A 14,990-nucleotide genomic window follows, 5' to 3' on the forward strand; every position below is an offset into this window, starting at 1 on the left:
CCCGTGGGTAACTGATCCAAATCACGTGGTGGAGATAAAAAGGAATAAGTGGGAAGTGGGAAGTGGGAAGTGGGAAGTGGGAAGTGGGAAGTGGGAGGTATTAAATTACATAAATACCCCACTTTAATGTCCAATCCTTTTTAACAGAAATTTACAACTTAATTAGCTTTGTTATTAGTGATTCGAAAGAGGAAACTTCATGGATTTGTGTGTCAGAAGTTAGAACCGAAAGGTTTCCTATTTCGTGGGCTGGGATCTCATTTATCTTTTAGAAGGCCACCGTTGTCTTCCTTTCAATGGTTTCACCACCACGAATTGACGTTTCACCTACAAGGTGATATGGAATTCCAAGATTGAGTTACTTCATCTTCTTGAGAAGAAAGTGCAAACCCTGTTTAATCTTGATAATTAACTTTCATTAGATATAAATAGATGCCGAAATAAATATATAATAAGGGCAAAACTTTTCAGAATGGACTGTTTTGATAAGCTAATCAAAGTAGACGAAATTCTTACAGGAAAAAAAAGAGCAATTATCTAACACTTGGTAGATTAGAAGGGTCTCATATTTTGTGGACTGATAGATCAAAATGTCTATATTTTTTTCTTTGGGTAACGAGGTCACAAGGTCTATGATCATTTGTGAAATTTCAAAACAAGTAGTGTCTCCCCCTCCCCCTCCCCGGAAGGAAGTTTACTAAGATTGAGATGAAACATGTGTACAACCTAGGGCCTCTGGCTCATAGAGTTGAGAGAGCCAAAGAATGGAATATGACCAATCTATTTAACACACAATAGATAGAGCCTTCCGTGTAAGGGGATCCACATCCGTGTTTATATTCCTTGAAATACACACAAATGAAATAGATTCAAAAGAAGCACTTAGTAGTAGTATTTCCCTTAGAATAGGTGAAATCTCTACTGTTGGCGTGCAGGTACTGTCATGAAGGAGATCAGCAACATCTTTACTATTTCTACTACCAGCCTAGTGACTCCCATCTTTGTGGCATGGGATAGGGTCCAACAGATCTATAGAGACAATGGCTAATATCTCAGGAACCTGTGTGGTCATACGCGTAAAAAATGGTGTCAGGTTATGATGTGTTCTTTAATATCGCAATAGCACACGTCAAATGCCAAAAAATGAAGTTGTCACCTAAGATGATGGGCCTAGGACCCAAAATCCATTTCTCCCTTAGGAGAGAGGAATCTATGACTCATTGCCGGATAAGGTAATGGTCCACGTTTAAATCTATGGACAAATGTCAATTTAGGAGGTGGGAAGGTGTTAGGCACCCGTCTCGCCTTACCCCAAGGTCGGTCTCCTTTTTATTTAGGCTTGTGTATACCCTACTTGCTAAGTTATTGTCAGGTCATAAATAAAAGATTAGTCTAGGTCGAGTCAACGTATTTTATCCGAACCAAGTTTCTGGGTTTAGGTGTATCAAGTCAAAGTGGATTCAAGTGTGTATATTGGTATACATATGACAATATGATGATCAATTGGATGTTAAAAATGGAAAGAACATACATACTCAAGGAGAATGAGCAAAATAAGGCAAGCAAGTGAAACTATATCATACTACATAGAAGAGGAATGGAAAAAAGCTTGGCAATCAAGGATATGAGACATTGAATATGGGTTGGGATAATGGGCCAGCCCTCCCATCATTCATTATTTGGAAATCAGATCAATGCACATATACTATGGGCTGGTATTGTGGGCCAGCCATGTCCATTATGCATCCTGGACTATGTTTGGGGATTTGGGGTACATCTTCACTTGCTTGAAAATTAAATCAATAAAGAAACAATGAAAAGAAAATTTCTGAAATAAGGTTTTGTTTTGCACACAAATTGGAATGTTGGGCTTTAGGTGAAAGAATCTAGTCATGAATGGACTGAAAAAATGTTATGGGCTCTGCTATATTTGACTTGAGTGGGCTCACAATATCAAGAACTAAGACATGCCATGAGGTTTAAAAAAAAAATGATTTAGAAGAAAAACGGAGGTAAAAAATCTCTTAGCCTCAGGACTCATGATTGAAAATAAAATCATTTTTTAGAAGGAGACACTAGAGTCCGAATTGATGTGACCATGCACGCGCAAGTTCTTGATCAATTAATGACCATGGCCCATGTCTAAGTGGCGTTTGAAAAAAATGATTTTTTGAAAGAAAAATCGATTTGTCTTTTGAAATCTGAAACTTGCATTTCATAATTTGTGAAATAAACAAAATGATTTTGAAACTAATCTTAAAAACATATCTACATGCCACCATGACCTTCTACCAATAAAGAGAGGAAATAAAGTGGGAAGTACCATTGGTTTAAAAATTGAACAAATGGAACCTAATCATTATTTTGAAATCCAAATTCAGGTCACCCATTTATGATGCCATAGAAAATCATTAAATGATGAAAATGAATTCCAAAGTCAATTTACATGGCCTATGACAAAAAACAGGGACATTTTCAAAATCATAAGATTGACAAATTCAAAACCAGCTTATATAATGTACAATTGCAAGAAATGTTTTTTTCTTTAGCCATAGGAATGATGATGTGAATTCTAAATTCAGTCCACCTAATGTGTAATCATATGGCGCACTCACAATCATCAAAATAGAGACTAAGAAGGAAAAGGGTTTTACTTAATAATCGGAGGGACATTGGATTATACAATTCTATCCTAAGACGTGAAGAGATGACATAAATTCTCATGAAATAAATATTATAAAATCTGAGATGTCATGAGACTATTGAATTAGATAAAATTTCCTAAGTAAATGAATTCAACAAATAATGTTCAAGAAATTGAAGAGATCATAACATGCCATCATTGAATTTGAACCTACTCTTTAGCTCAAGAAAGATTCAGGCAAGTCTTTTTGGCAATGAATGAGTTTAAAATGGATCTTCAATAAATCAAAGAGTGTAAACCATACCATTGTTAAAAACTGAAATTATTCTTAGTTCAATAGAATTAAAGGGATTAGAGGGAATCTCAATGGGATTTAGCAAAAATACTCAAGAACCTAGAAGAAAAAATTAGCCATCCAATTTCTTTATCACTTCACAATAATACTCGGATCCTTGTGGTAGGGAATTCAGGTTTGAGTACTTCTTGTATGTGGCCTTTCATTTGGAAATCAAATTTGCATCTCAAATTTCTTAATTTTTTTTGGAAAAATTATTAAATAGTGGTTTAAAAACAAAAGACAAGGTAAGTTGGTTTCTTAGAATCGTTACAAAAAAAAGTTGGTTTCTTAGAATTGATGACTCTTGTGTTTTTTCTAAACCTGAAAAGGAAATAAATTGACATTTGATTATTTTCTTATGTTTTTTATAAATATGAAAAGCAAACAGATTGACATTTGATTTTTATCTTGTGCTTTTAGAGTTGCATTTGATTCTTTTCTTGTGCTTTCTCAAAAAGAATTTGAGCTGCAGGGTTATTGGGATTAAAACTTGAATACATCCATGTTGACTCCTTATTTCACTTCTTATAAACTTTTGCAAGATCTCAATCATCTATGCGGAAGGATGTTTTGTTTTTGTTATCTATGCTTTTCATATATATATATATATATATATATTTTGTGGAATCTATGTTTTCCATTACTTTCTACTTTTGGAAGGCTACAAATATATGAGTTGCTTCTAAATCATCTCCTAACCCTATAACAGTTTTGGAAATTATCAATAAATGGGTCCATGATTGTCAACCTTTTCTTTTCTCCCCAAGATACTGTTCCACCAATTACCAACCCTTCACTACTAATTGAATACCATGAGCTATTTAGATACATATCTTACACTAACATTTGTGAGGGAAGCTTTATTAAGGATAAAGATGAAGCAGGATGGGACTCCATTATGGCTTATGACAAATCTTATATTGCCATTTCTTTGGACTATGGGTATACAGGGAGTACACAGGAGTAGGGGTGTCATTCGCTCTGGTCGGGCTGGGTCGGTCTTGGTCAGGCCTAGCCAAGCTTCTCCTAATTAGATTAATCGGGCTATATTCGGGCCTTAAACGGGGTAATGTATCAAAAATAAATCCTTAAACGGTCTTTAATTGTCTTTGATTTAAGAATTTTTAATAAATTTTATTAAATGATCAACAATTTAGAAAAAGGTTTAAACTTAATTAAATTCAATAATTGATAAAAATATCCATATATTCCCTATTCTATCTAAAGAAATAAAAAAATACATAAAAATGGCCAGGGGCTAAATGTGTTGAGCCGAGTAGGGCTTGTAAACAGGCTGGGCCGGTCGGGCGCCCATCGGTCTTACCCCTTGCACCATATACTACCTGTTTATAAATGGGTCGGGCCTGAGCTTGACACATTTAATAATTAGTGCAGGCTGGGCTGCAGTCTTTAAACAGTCAGGCTCGATCTGTCCAACCGGTGCGGACTTGAGATTAACACCCTACACAAGAGGCAGAGGCTCAAGCTATCCTTGAAGTACTTCAAAGGGCAAGAGAATTAGAGGCTGAAACCATCAACTTCTGGACTGTCGAAGTATGCTAGTTTGGCTAATCTGTAATATAGAGATTAGCCATGGAAGATTTCCACAGTACTATGAGACATTAAAAGTGTGTTTAAACTATAAAGTTATGTATTAAAGCAAGTTAAGAATCATATTTCCTTAGCGCATTGCATACTGGAATAGAAAAACTGAGGTCATATGTATCTAAAAATGTTCTCTTTTCTTTCTTTGTTTGATAAGAAAAAAAAAAAAAAAACCAACTCAAATATCAATTTTGAATTTGATTAAAGACATTTTGTTAGCTATTAAGGGTGTCAATTTTGAACCAAAATTGAAAATTGAAATTGAACCAAAACAAATCGGTTTGACTTTGGTTTCAAAACAAAAATTATGTTCTCAGTTCATTTTGGTTCTGATTTCAAGGCGAAACCGTTAGATCGAATAGACTTATCCATTTTTGAACTGGATTACACATAGGTCTTTTAATGTTTAATCAATGTGGATAATGGTTCTATTCATTTTTAATTTTCGAAAAAAATTTGACGGATTATGATCCTAACAAATACAAGTGTCTTTTTTATTTTATTTTTTATCAATGTCTTGATGAAGATATAAAATGTTGACCCAAACACCTAAAGTATGGCCCAAGCCAAAAATAAATTGGACCAAAGTAAAATAGTGAACCAAATATAAATTTAAATAAAAATCAAACCATATCTATTCGATTATGTTTTAGAAAACAGGCTCTTCTATGGTTTAATTTGGTTTCAATTTCTATGTGTTGTATCTTGAACCAAATCAAAACTGAAATAAATAACAAAAATCGAACCGATTAACATCCTTAAGTTAAAGTAAGAAAAAACAAGTGTATATCATATTTTTTTTTTTGGTAACGAAGTGTTATCATATCGATGGAGAAAGAAAAGGTCAACCCTTTGTTTTTTGGAGGGTAGCCAATCCATGAAATAGATAAGATTGAGGGCATCAGTATATGGGTCCATTACCCATGACGGCTAAAAACCATACTGTCGTTTTCTAACTATGGCGCGAAAAAGGATACAAGTTGTTAGTGTCGTCATACTTTTAAAGTTCATACATCCCCTTCAACTGCAGAAAGGACACCCAATCTATCCCCTCTCTTGTTACCGTTTTCTGCAACTTGAACTCTCAAAATAAGAGGATCAATTGTGGCTCTTATCCATTTCTAATAGAACAGTTCACTACCTATACATTTACCCACAAACCATACTCTGCTAAAGTCGCTCGAGGTCGACAAATTAACGGATTATAAGATTGAAACCACAAGAGATCCCAATCTTTCCGTTTTCGACTCCTGGTTTTTAGTTCAACCCACAACTTATTTGCAACTTGCAGTTTTAAAATTAGAAAGTCAATGGTGGTTTCTTCACTTCCGCTTTGGACAGGTATGCTATACATTACCCCTCGCTCATGAACCACACTTTTGACTCTTATGTCACGAGAGATTCCTTCCAGTTCACTTCCGTTGACTTGCAATACAAGATTAGGGTGCTTTTAATTTCTTTTAACCAATAGAATTTTATGATGTTAGCTTTGATTGAGCTTTAGACTCAGAGCTGCTCTGTAAATAATGAATCGATTGGCTCATCAGAAACTGCTTAGCACTTGCAACTTGTATGTATAATATAGATCGTGGAAAAATAAAGTTTCTTGGTGATTAGTATTGAAGACTTGGACAAAAGTCAAACATTTTATCCTTACTTTTGATTCTTGTTTCATGTTTGGCATTTGAGGAATTCTTATATTCGATGGGCTAAGGTTGAAATTTCCATTGAAAAGACGTACCTAGTGCATGAGGCTTTAGACTCGGAGCTGCTCTGTAAATAATGAATCGATTGGCTCATCAGAAACTGCTTAGCACTTGCAACTTGTATGTATAATATAGATCGTGGAAAAATGAAGTTTCTTGGTGATTAGCATTGAAGACTTGGACAAAAGTCAAACATTTTATTCTTACTTTTGATCCTTGTTTCATGTTTGGCATTTGAGGAATTCTTATATTCGATGGGCTAAGGTTGAAATTTCCATTGAAAAGACGTACCCAGTGCATGGGGCTTCTGCAATTGTGGGGTCCAGGAGGGTCACAATGTACATAGTCTTAGCCCCCCCCTTTTCGCAGAAAGGCTGTTTCTGAACTTGAACCCACGAGCACTAGGTGGGAATGGAGCAACCTCTCTATAAAGCTTCATTGAATATTTCTTTAAAGCTCCATTATGGGTTCAACCTTCAGAATCAACGAAGACTATTCCGAAGAAGCAAAGATGTTCCGGTATGGGATTCTGACCCTACTTTTTGTTTCTTCTCTATTTGTTACAGTTCAATCTACAGAGCTAAGCTCTGTCACTGATATTGAGGCCTTGAAGGCCTTCAAGGATTCAGTCACCCATGATCCATTTGGAACACTGGCAAGCTGGATCGATGCTAATCATTACTGCAACTGGTCTGGCATTGTTTGTGATGCATCTAACCATGTCATTTCTATATCTCTGCTAGCGATGGAACTCCAAGGCAAGATCTCTCCATTCCTGGGAAACATTTCGAGCCTCCAGGTTCTTGATTTATCCTCAAATTCTTTCACAGAGTCCATTCCTTCTCAGTTGGGTCTTTGTTCAAAGCTCACCCAATCGATCTTCTTCAACAATTCTTTGTCTGGCACAATCCCAAAGGAATTAGGAAACCTCAGAAACCTGCAGGTATTGGATTTCGGGAATAACTTGTTAGATGGAGATATCCCTGAAAAGGTTTGCAACTGCACTACTTTGACTGCACTTAGCTTCAACACCAACAACTTCAGTGGCACAATCCCATCTTGCATTGGTAATTTGGTTAATCTTCAGGTTTTTGTAGCTTATACAAACAACTTGAGAGGTTCTATACCAGTTTCCATTGGTAGGTTATCTGCTTTGCAAAGTTTAGATTTGAGTCAAAACCAGTTTTCTGGGAAAATACCTTCTGGGATTGGGAACTTGACCAACTTACAATACCTCTCATTTTTCGAGAATCTTTTGAGTGGGGAAATCCCTCCTGAAATAGGGTATTGCCACAAGCTTTTGGAGCTGGACCTGTACAGCAATGCACTCAATGGAAGCATTCCTTCTCAGTTTGGAGAACTAGTCAACATAGAAGCATTAAGGTTGTTTGACAACCATTTATCCTCAACAATCCCTGCCTCTATATCCCAATGCAAATCATTAATTCATCTAGGCCTTTCACGTAATGAGTTAACTGGAAGAATACCTTCCGAGCTTGGATCTTTGGCTTCATTACAAGTTCTCACTCTGTTCTCTAATAACCTGACGGGCGGGATCCCTTTGACATTGTTGAACTTGCAAAACTTATCATATCTGCACTTGGGCATGAATTCCCTTGGAGGGGAGATCCCTTCCAACATTGGTTCCCTCTATAAGCTGCAGAAATTGTTCTTATATGGCAACCAACTAGAGGGCCCAATCCCATCAGAGATTGGCAATCTAAGCTTGTTGGTCACATTACAACTTGGTTTAAATAGATTTTCAGGTAGCATTCCTCCTACAATATCAAAGTTATCATCCCTTCAAGGACTTTCCCTGCCTGGGAATAACCTAGAAGGTGTAATTCCTGAGCAAATTTTTGAGCTGAAACAACTAACTCAACTTGATTTGCGTCTCAACAAGTTTACTGGTCCAATTCCAGATGTTTTCTCTAACTTTCAGTTTCTTTCAGCCTTGAACCTTCATGGGAACATGCTTAATGGGTCTATCCCAAGAGGCATGGACCAGCTCGATCATCTTTATTTGTTGGATCTGTCTAACAATCATCTCACTGGATCTATTCCTGGATCTGTAATAGCAGGCATGAAAAGCATTTCAATTTACCTCAACTTATCACACAATTACCTGGTTGGGTCCATTCCAGTAGAGCTTGGAGAGTTGCAAATGGTTCAGGCAATTGACATCTCAAACAATAATCTTTCAGGAAGTATTCCCACTACACTTGGAGGCTGCCAAAGTTTGTTTTCGCTTGATCTGTCGATGAATGCTCTATCTGGTCAAATTCCAGCTGATTTTTTATCTCAGTTGAATTCATTATCATACTTGAACCTTTCTTATAATAATTTAGATGGTCAGCTCCCAGGGAACATAGGTAATCTCAAGCACCTGAACATTCTTGATCTTTCTAGGAACGTATTAAATGGTACAATCCCTGAAAACCTGGGGAATCTTTCTGCCTTGAAATATCTCAACCTATCCTTCAATCAACTTGAAGGCCCTGTTCCGAAAGCCGGCATATTTAGACACCTTGATGCGTCTAGTCTGGAAGGGAACCCTGGTCTCTGTGGAACCAATTTTCTCACACCTTGCAGCAATTCAAGCCACTTAAGTACACCACATCGGTTCTCCAAGAAGGTTGCGTTAATTCTCATTGTTCTTGGAATCATTGCTATGTGCTTAATTCTGGTTTGTGCAGCATGTATCCTTGATCAATGCATCAAAAAAAGAAACTCTAAAGAAGTTGAAGCTCTAGAAGCATGTAATTCATTGTCCCCATTTATCAAGAGGTTTGATCCAAGGGTGTTGGAAATTGCTACGCACTTCTTTAGCGCAGAGAATGTGATTGGTAGCAGTGCCATGAGCACTGTGTTCAAGGGAAACCTGGAAGATGGGCAAACTGTTGCTGTGAAAGTATTGAATCTCCAACAATTCTCTACCGAGTCTGACAAGTGCTTCAAAAGAGAAGTTACTACCTTAAGCCATTTAAAGCACAGGAATCTGGTCAAGGTAATAGGGTTTGCTTGGGAGAGTGGGAAGCTGAAGGCTTTGGTTCTGAAATACATGGAGAATGGGAGCTTGGAAAACATTATACATGATCCTGGAGTAGATCGGTCAAGGTGGACACTTTCTGAGAGGTTGAATGTATTTGTATCTGTTGCTCATGGATTGGTTTACTTGCACTCAGGTTTTAATTTCCCCATTGTTCACTGTGATCTGAAACCTTCCAACATTCTTTTGGATGGAGACTGGGAAGCCCATGTGAGTGATTTCGGAATTGCTCGCATGCTTGGTATTCATACTGATGCTGAAGTCAGCCTTTCCACAACATCAGCCCTTGAAGGAACTATTGGGTATTTGGCACCAGGTACTTTGTTTTGCCCATTTTATTTCCCAGTTATTCTGAATGAGTTTCTGCATGTTTATATTATGTGACAGACTGAAGTAATCTGCTGCTAAGTGGAAACTAATTATGGATTACGAAAAGTATAATGGTGGTTTATGAGATTGACCATTCTTTTTGCTAAAAACCTTTCTTTAGCTAAATAGAGAATTTCCTGCCAAAACTTTTTTGAATATACATCTATTCCAGTGCCTTTCACATCTGATTTGGTTCTTTTTCTGAAAATTTAAAGTTATGCAGTAGGTAGAAGGAAAAAGTGTTTCATAATGTGTTATTGTTACAAGCCACGGACAACATAAGCCAATTTTAAATCGACGTGGAGGGACCATGTCGGCCATCCAAACTGTTGGTTTGATAGATCACCCCTTGATTGCCACATGTCTGATTTGGTAGTCAAACTCAACCATTTGGCTCGCCTTGCAATGGAATTTCCGTGTGTATATTGATCTGTTGGACTGTTTTCCTCCTACCTTGACTTTTTTAACCATTCTTTGACCATTTAATTTTAACATTTGAACATTTTGCTGGGATCTTTCTCTGTATTACTGCACACCTTTCATGACATTTGACTTTTCTTTGAGTTTGTTCCTTTAGAACCGTGTAAGTGCATCTCTTGGTTTCCAGGAACCAGTGAGTCTGACTGTCTTGCTAACATAAGATTGTGTCTGAGAATGTGTTTTGCTGACACAAACTGTCTAGCTTTTCTATCACTTCTGATTTCAATGGGTTGCAATTAAATTGTTGCATTTTTCTTACTTGTGCAGATTCTTGCTTTCTTGTTTGTTTCGCAACTCATATCATCTTAAAAGTTTTCAAGCTTCCTCAGTTGTTGGTCTTTGTAATGTAAATAGTTGAAATTTAATGATAAATCTTATCAGTTCTTGATGTGTAGTAATAACAGTTGATTGTTGTGTTCTCAAATAAATAAACTAGTATTGTTCATCAAGGACTCAGTTGTTGTTTTGAACAACCATTGTTTTATCTACTCGAGTAACTAACACATTAGGCAGTGTTCTATCTAACAAAATTCAATATACTCTAATGATACTGTCTCACTTGCATGAAATGCTCTTTGTTTTCAGAATTTGCATACATTAGGAAAGTTACCACCAAGGCAGATGTTTTCAGCTTTGGGATAGTAATGATGGAGTTCCTTACAGGGAAAAGGCCAACAGGAACCATTGAAGATAATGGATTGCCAATCACCCTATGTCAATTTGTGGAGTTGGCACTCGAAGAGGGAATCAATAAACTTCTTCAAGTGGTAGACCCAGATCTAGCTTCAAGTATCTCCACGAAACAAGAGCAGGAAAAACTGTTCTTACTCTTTAAACTGGCCTTGTCTTGCACCTGTCCAGTACCGGAGGAACGACCATACATGATTGAGGTGTTGTCATCCCTTTCTAAGATAAGTCAGAGTATAACAGGATCCAGTTCCTGATGTGGAGAAATATGAGAACGAGCTCAATGAAAGTTGCATGAATTCTTGGTTTGTAAAGATGCGGTCAAAGCTGTGTCCATGGCAGGCATTGTATTCTAATATGACTAGAGTCAACTACTTTCAGAGGGTGAGCAATTTTTTTTTTGATAGGTAGAGGGTGAGTTATTTGTTGAAACTGCGCTGCAATGTAATTGATTCTTCTGTTAAATGGATAAAATTACTCTGTAACTCAAAATTATCATTTGATCCCAAATTGTGGGAACTCATTCTAACCCGACTCAGTTCCTCAGGCAGTGAAAGCCTAAGAGGTAAAAGATACCAAATCATTGCAAATATTCAACACATGAGCAAACCCAAATATTTTGATAGTAATAACTTACAATGAAGAATTGCTAAGAGTCAATAATTTTCATAAAAATTACATAGTAATCCGGAGAATCCCTCTCTCTCTCTCTCTCTCTCTCTCTTTACTTGGGGGGATCATTCTGCAGAAACTCTTCTATAGTTGAAGGGAATTCAAGCCCTTCAAGACCATCAGCACAAGCAGCTCTGCCCAGAAGCAAGTAAACCAAACTCAATGGTTCGCTCCTGCCCTCCTCACCATCATTTAACAAGTACTTAATCCATCCATTCAATCTCTCCATTTCTTTCTCACATTTGGGTCCATTCACCCCAGCAATCTTTGAATAAAACCCACCATCACAAAAGCATGACCCAGAAGTTCCATTGATTAATCTCTTCTCTCTTCCTTCTTTTTCATCGTCTTCTTCCAATTTCAACTCTGACAAACCCAGGAGTTCGATTAACTGCTCGATATCGTCCTTGTTGTCTTCAGCCTCATTGACGGTCTCATTGTGTTGTTCAATGTCCAGTTGAGTTGGGTCTTCCTGGGTCGGGGGGAAATCAATGGAATGCGAGAGAAAATCTTGAGGGGGATCGCTGTCTTGGAGGCTCGAGCTGTTGTTGGTATGATCGTAGTTGAGAAAAATGGGGGAACCCAGATGATCTGTTGATGATGAAGAGCAGTGAGTTGTTAACTGCGATGAATCTTCCGATTTCAATCTCTTCTCAACCTGTTCAGATATGCCAGTACGTTTGAAGATTAAGAAATCTGATTACAATATAACAAATATAGATAGAACGGTGACTGATAAGAGGTTTTGTGGTCAACTACCTGCTTAAGAGAGGAGAAGAAACTACTGTGGATTGAAGGAGGTCGCATCTTTGTATCAGTGAAGTTCACTCTTCCCTGTTCCTTCTTGGTACTCAAAAGACGCTTTAATCTTCATCCTAGGTTGAAGTACTTAGCAACTGTTTGGATGTAGAAATTATACAATCCTAATACGGGATACAATTACAGTACGCTCTTATCTAGTGTTTGTTTGTCGCTCACCTGCTCAGCAATTGAATCCTCTACTTGACTAGGCTTTGAGTGTCAAAACCTAGTCTGAATCATAGTTAGTAAAATACGCGTATTATAAGCGTATAATATGCGCATTCGAACGTTTAATTCAAAAGTTCGTAATTTAGCGTACCAATACAAAAAAACCGTTTAATATGCCGATTTTAAAGATAACTATATCATACACGAATAATATTTGTATAATACGTTACATACTCAATAAAACTTTTGGATTAAAAAAAAAATGAGATTAACCCAAATGGGCCAAATCTTGATTCCCAACCCTTGTCTTCTATCAGGAACCCTAATCGATCGAAACTATAACCCTTCTTCTTCCCTCATCTAAGTTAACCAAAAAAAGGAGGAACCCTTGCTCTAGTGATCGCTTCTCCTCCATCTCCATTTTTGGTGGTCAGCGACCGAGGGCGATAGGTAAGACAACATTACCCCCTGCTCTCATTCTCTTCTCCATTTCTCTTCCCATCGATTGTTGAAAACCTAATCAACCCTTTATCTTCTTTGTTTCTCTTCCCATTGGTAGTTGAAAATCCAATCAAGGGCGATTGCATCTGCAAATAATTTTTAACGAGAAGCAAGAAGGATTCAAAATAGACGACTCCTATGGAAAAAGATGGCCAAAGGTGGGATTCTCCAAAAGGGGTGGAAATAAAAACCTTTCTAGGAAATTTAGCATACAATCGCTATTTGAATTGGACCAACAATTATTTACAAACATATATAGTTGCAGTTGGACAATGTGAAGAATTAGAAAGAGGGAAATAACACGAGTGTTCTCCTCCCTCTGTTCTTGCAATACTGCATCTGAGAAATCAAAGGAGTTGAAGAGAGGAGGTTCTTGAGCCTTAAAATTGATCCGTGACCGGTCTTAGATTGTACCCCCATGGAAATTTCAAAAAAATCCAAGCGCATCTCTGGGATAAATGATTTCAAACACTTATTCTCCATCTTCTAGAATCTTGTTTTTGTACCAAGAAGAAGAAGAGAACATGTAAAAGTTACAAGACGAGATGAGGTTTGATTCTCCTCTTAGTTCTTTCTACCATACCCTTTTTAGGGGTTAAATTTAATTAATATTAAATGTGAAAATTCAAAAGAATGGGAAATGATTTCAAATTGGAAAATCAGATTGGATTTTAGTGTCCATAAAAACATGGTAGATTAGAATTTAGTTTCAAACAATCATTTTTAGTCTCAGATTTTTGCTCCCGGATTTTTATTGAGCAACCGTATTAAACACGTACCATATCATTGCCATACGTGTTTCATTGCATCGCATTTTTTGAAACGTATTATTATCGTATGGTCCATTTAATTGCCATATGTATCTGTTCCTGTATTATTGTCGTCTCCGAACTTACTAACTATGGTCTGAACCAATGAATCGATCAAGATCAAAATCGAATCAATCAAAAACTATATGAGCTTATTGGATGTTTTGGGCTGAGATTTTATGAGACTAAAATCAATCGAACAGTATTGAAACTGATAACACATCGAACAAAACTTGAAAAATATGATCAAAACAATATAACCTATATCAATATTAATTCATAAAAAAAAAAAAAAATTCCATAGATTTTGAATAAATTTATAAAATAAATCGAAACCAAACTGAGACCAAAGTGATAATAAACTAATTAGAGAAATCGAAACCTAACCAAAACCAAATCAAAACCAATGCATCCTTATTGGTTCATGTTTCGATTTCACTTTCTCACATAAAAATCAATAAAACTGAATCAAAACTGGTCCAAACTAATGATTGACCCCATAACTGGGATATTCACATTGGTCCTGGGTTGGGCTGGGTTGGGTTGGGTTGGGTTGGCCTGAGAATTACAATCCTTGAATGGGACTCTTTGTCACTTTAGAGACAGGTGTGGCAAGGAAATTTTGGCAAATGCATGTGTAAATTCACCTCGAGTACTCATAATTGCTTATAGGTTCATAGTCCAATTCAGGCACTGTTTGATAACGTTCCTGCATTTTCTGTGTTCAGAAACGAATTTTCACCAGAAATGGATTTTTGGGTATTTGATAAACCTGTTTCTTGAATCGTTTTTTACTAAGCTCAAAGATGGATCAGAGTGAAAGGGGAAGAAGGAAGGTGGCCATCGGTGGTCGATGATGATCGTCATTTCCGCTGCTAAAGAAGATGGCCTTCAGTGGCTTTTCTTTCATTGCTTTTGGGAACATCAGAATTTTTATCGGGCTTTTTACAATGGTAGTCGTTCAAAGTCGTTTCTAGAAATGAAGAAACATGTATGACTTGTTTCATCACTTGCATTTCTAGGTATAGAAATTGATATAAATTTTGATTTATATTTCTATAAACAAGAGAAATGGAATGACATTATCAAACGCTATTTAGGCCATTTCTCCATTTCTAAGAACAAGAAAACGCAGAAATGACAGAAATGGAACGTTGTCAAA

The 14,990-nt window shown here is 36.8% G+C and overlaps 2 protein-coding genes across 3 annotated transcripts; one reads left to right on the forward strand and one right to left on the reverse strand.

The window, feature by feature from the left end:
- Positions 1-5,700: 5,700 nt before the first annotated feature.
- On the forward strand, positions 5,701-11,372 carry LOC122066703 (LRR receptor-like serine/threonine-protein kinase FLS2). Of its 2 annotated transcripts, none has more exons than XM_042630549.1 (3): positions 5,701-5,927; positions 6,662-9,657; positions 10,854-11,372. In XM_042630549.1, the coding sequence occupies exons 2-3, from the start codon at positions 6,756-6,758 to the stop codon at positions 11,132-11,134; spliced, it is 3,183 nt and encodes a 1,060-aa protein (XP_042486483.1). In that variant the 5' UTR covers positions 5,701-5,927; positions 6,662-6,755; the 3' UTR covers positions 11,135-11,372. The 2 variants fall into 2 exon arrangements, with proteins under 2 accessions (XP_042486483.1, XP_042486482.1); XM_042630548.1 differs by having other exon boundaries at positions 10,776-11,368.
- A 106-nt stretch (positions 11,373-11,478) lies between these two features.
- Positions 11,479-12,502, reverse strand: LOC122066704. Its single transcript, XM_042630550.1, has 2 exons — positions 12,309-12,502; positions 11,479-12,207 (listed from the first exon to the last, which is right to left on the reverse strand). Exons 1-2 carry the CDS (start codon positions 12,354-12,356, stop codon positions 11,602-11,604), a joined length of 654 nt encoding a protein of 217 aa, XP_042486484.1. The 5' UTR covers positions 12,357-12,502; the 3' UTR covers positions 11,479-11,601.
- Between the last annotated feature and the right edge of the window lie 2,488 nt (positions 12,503-14,990).

This window comes from Macadamia integrifolia, unplaced genomic scaffold (assembly GCF_013358625.1).
Source record: "Macadamia integrifolia cultivar HAES 741 unplaced genomic scaffold, SCU_Mint_v3 scaffold2541, whole genome shotgun sequence".
In the NCBI taxonomy this organism is placed as follows: Eukaryota; Viridiplantae; Streptophyta; class Magnoliopsida; order Proteales; family Proteaceae; genus Macadamia; species Macadamia integrifolia.

What these genes read in the sequence shown, in the direction of transcription:
- LOC122066704 (XM_042630550.1), bottom strand. Translation starts at nt 12,356, where the DNA reads ATGCGACCTCCTTCAATCCACAGTAGTTTCTTCTCCTCTCTTAAGCAG. An exon ending in TCTTCTCCTCTCTTAAGCAG is followed by an intron (nt 12,208 to 12,308) that starts GTAGTTGACCAC and finishes ATATCTGAACAG; the next exon opens with GTTGAGAAGAGATTGAAATC.
- LOC122066703 (XM_042630548.1), top strand. Translation starts at nt 6,756, where the DNA reads ATGGGTTCAACCTTCAGAATCAACGAAGACTATTCCGAAGAAGCAAAG. An exon ending in TATTGGGTATTTGGCACCAG is followed by an intron (nt 9,658 to 10,775) that starts GTACTTTGTTTT and finishes CTTTGTTTTCAG; the next exon opens with AATTTGCATACATTAGGAAA.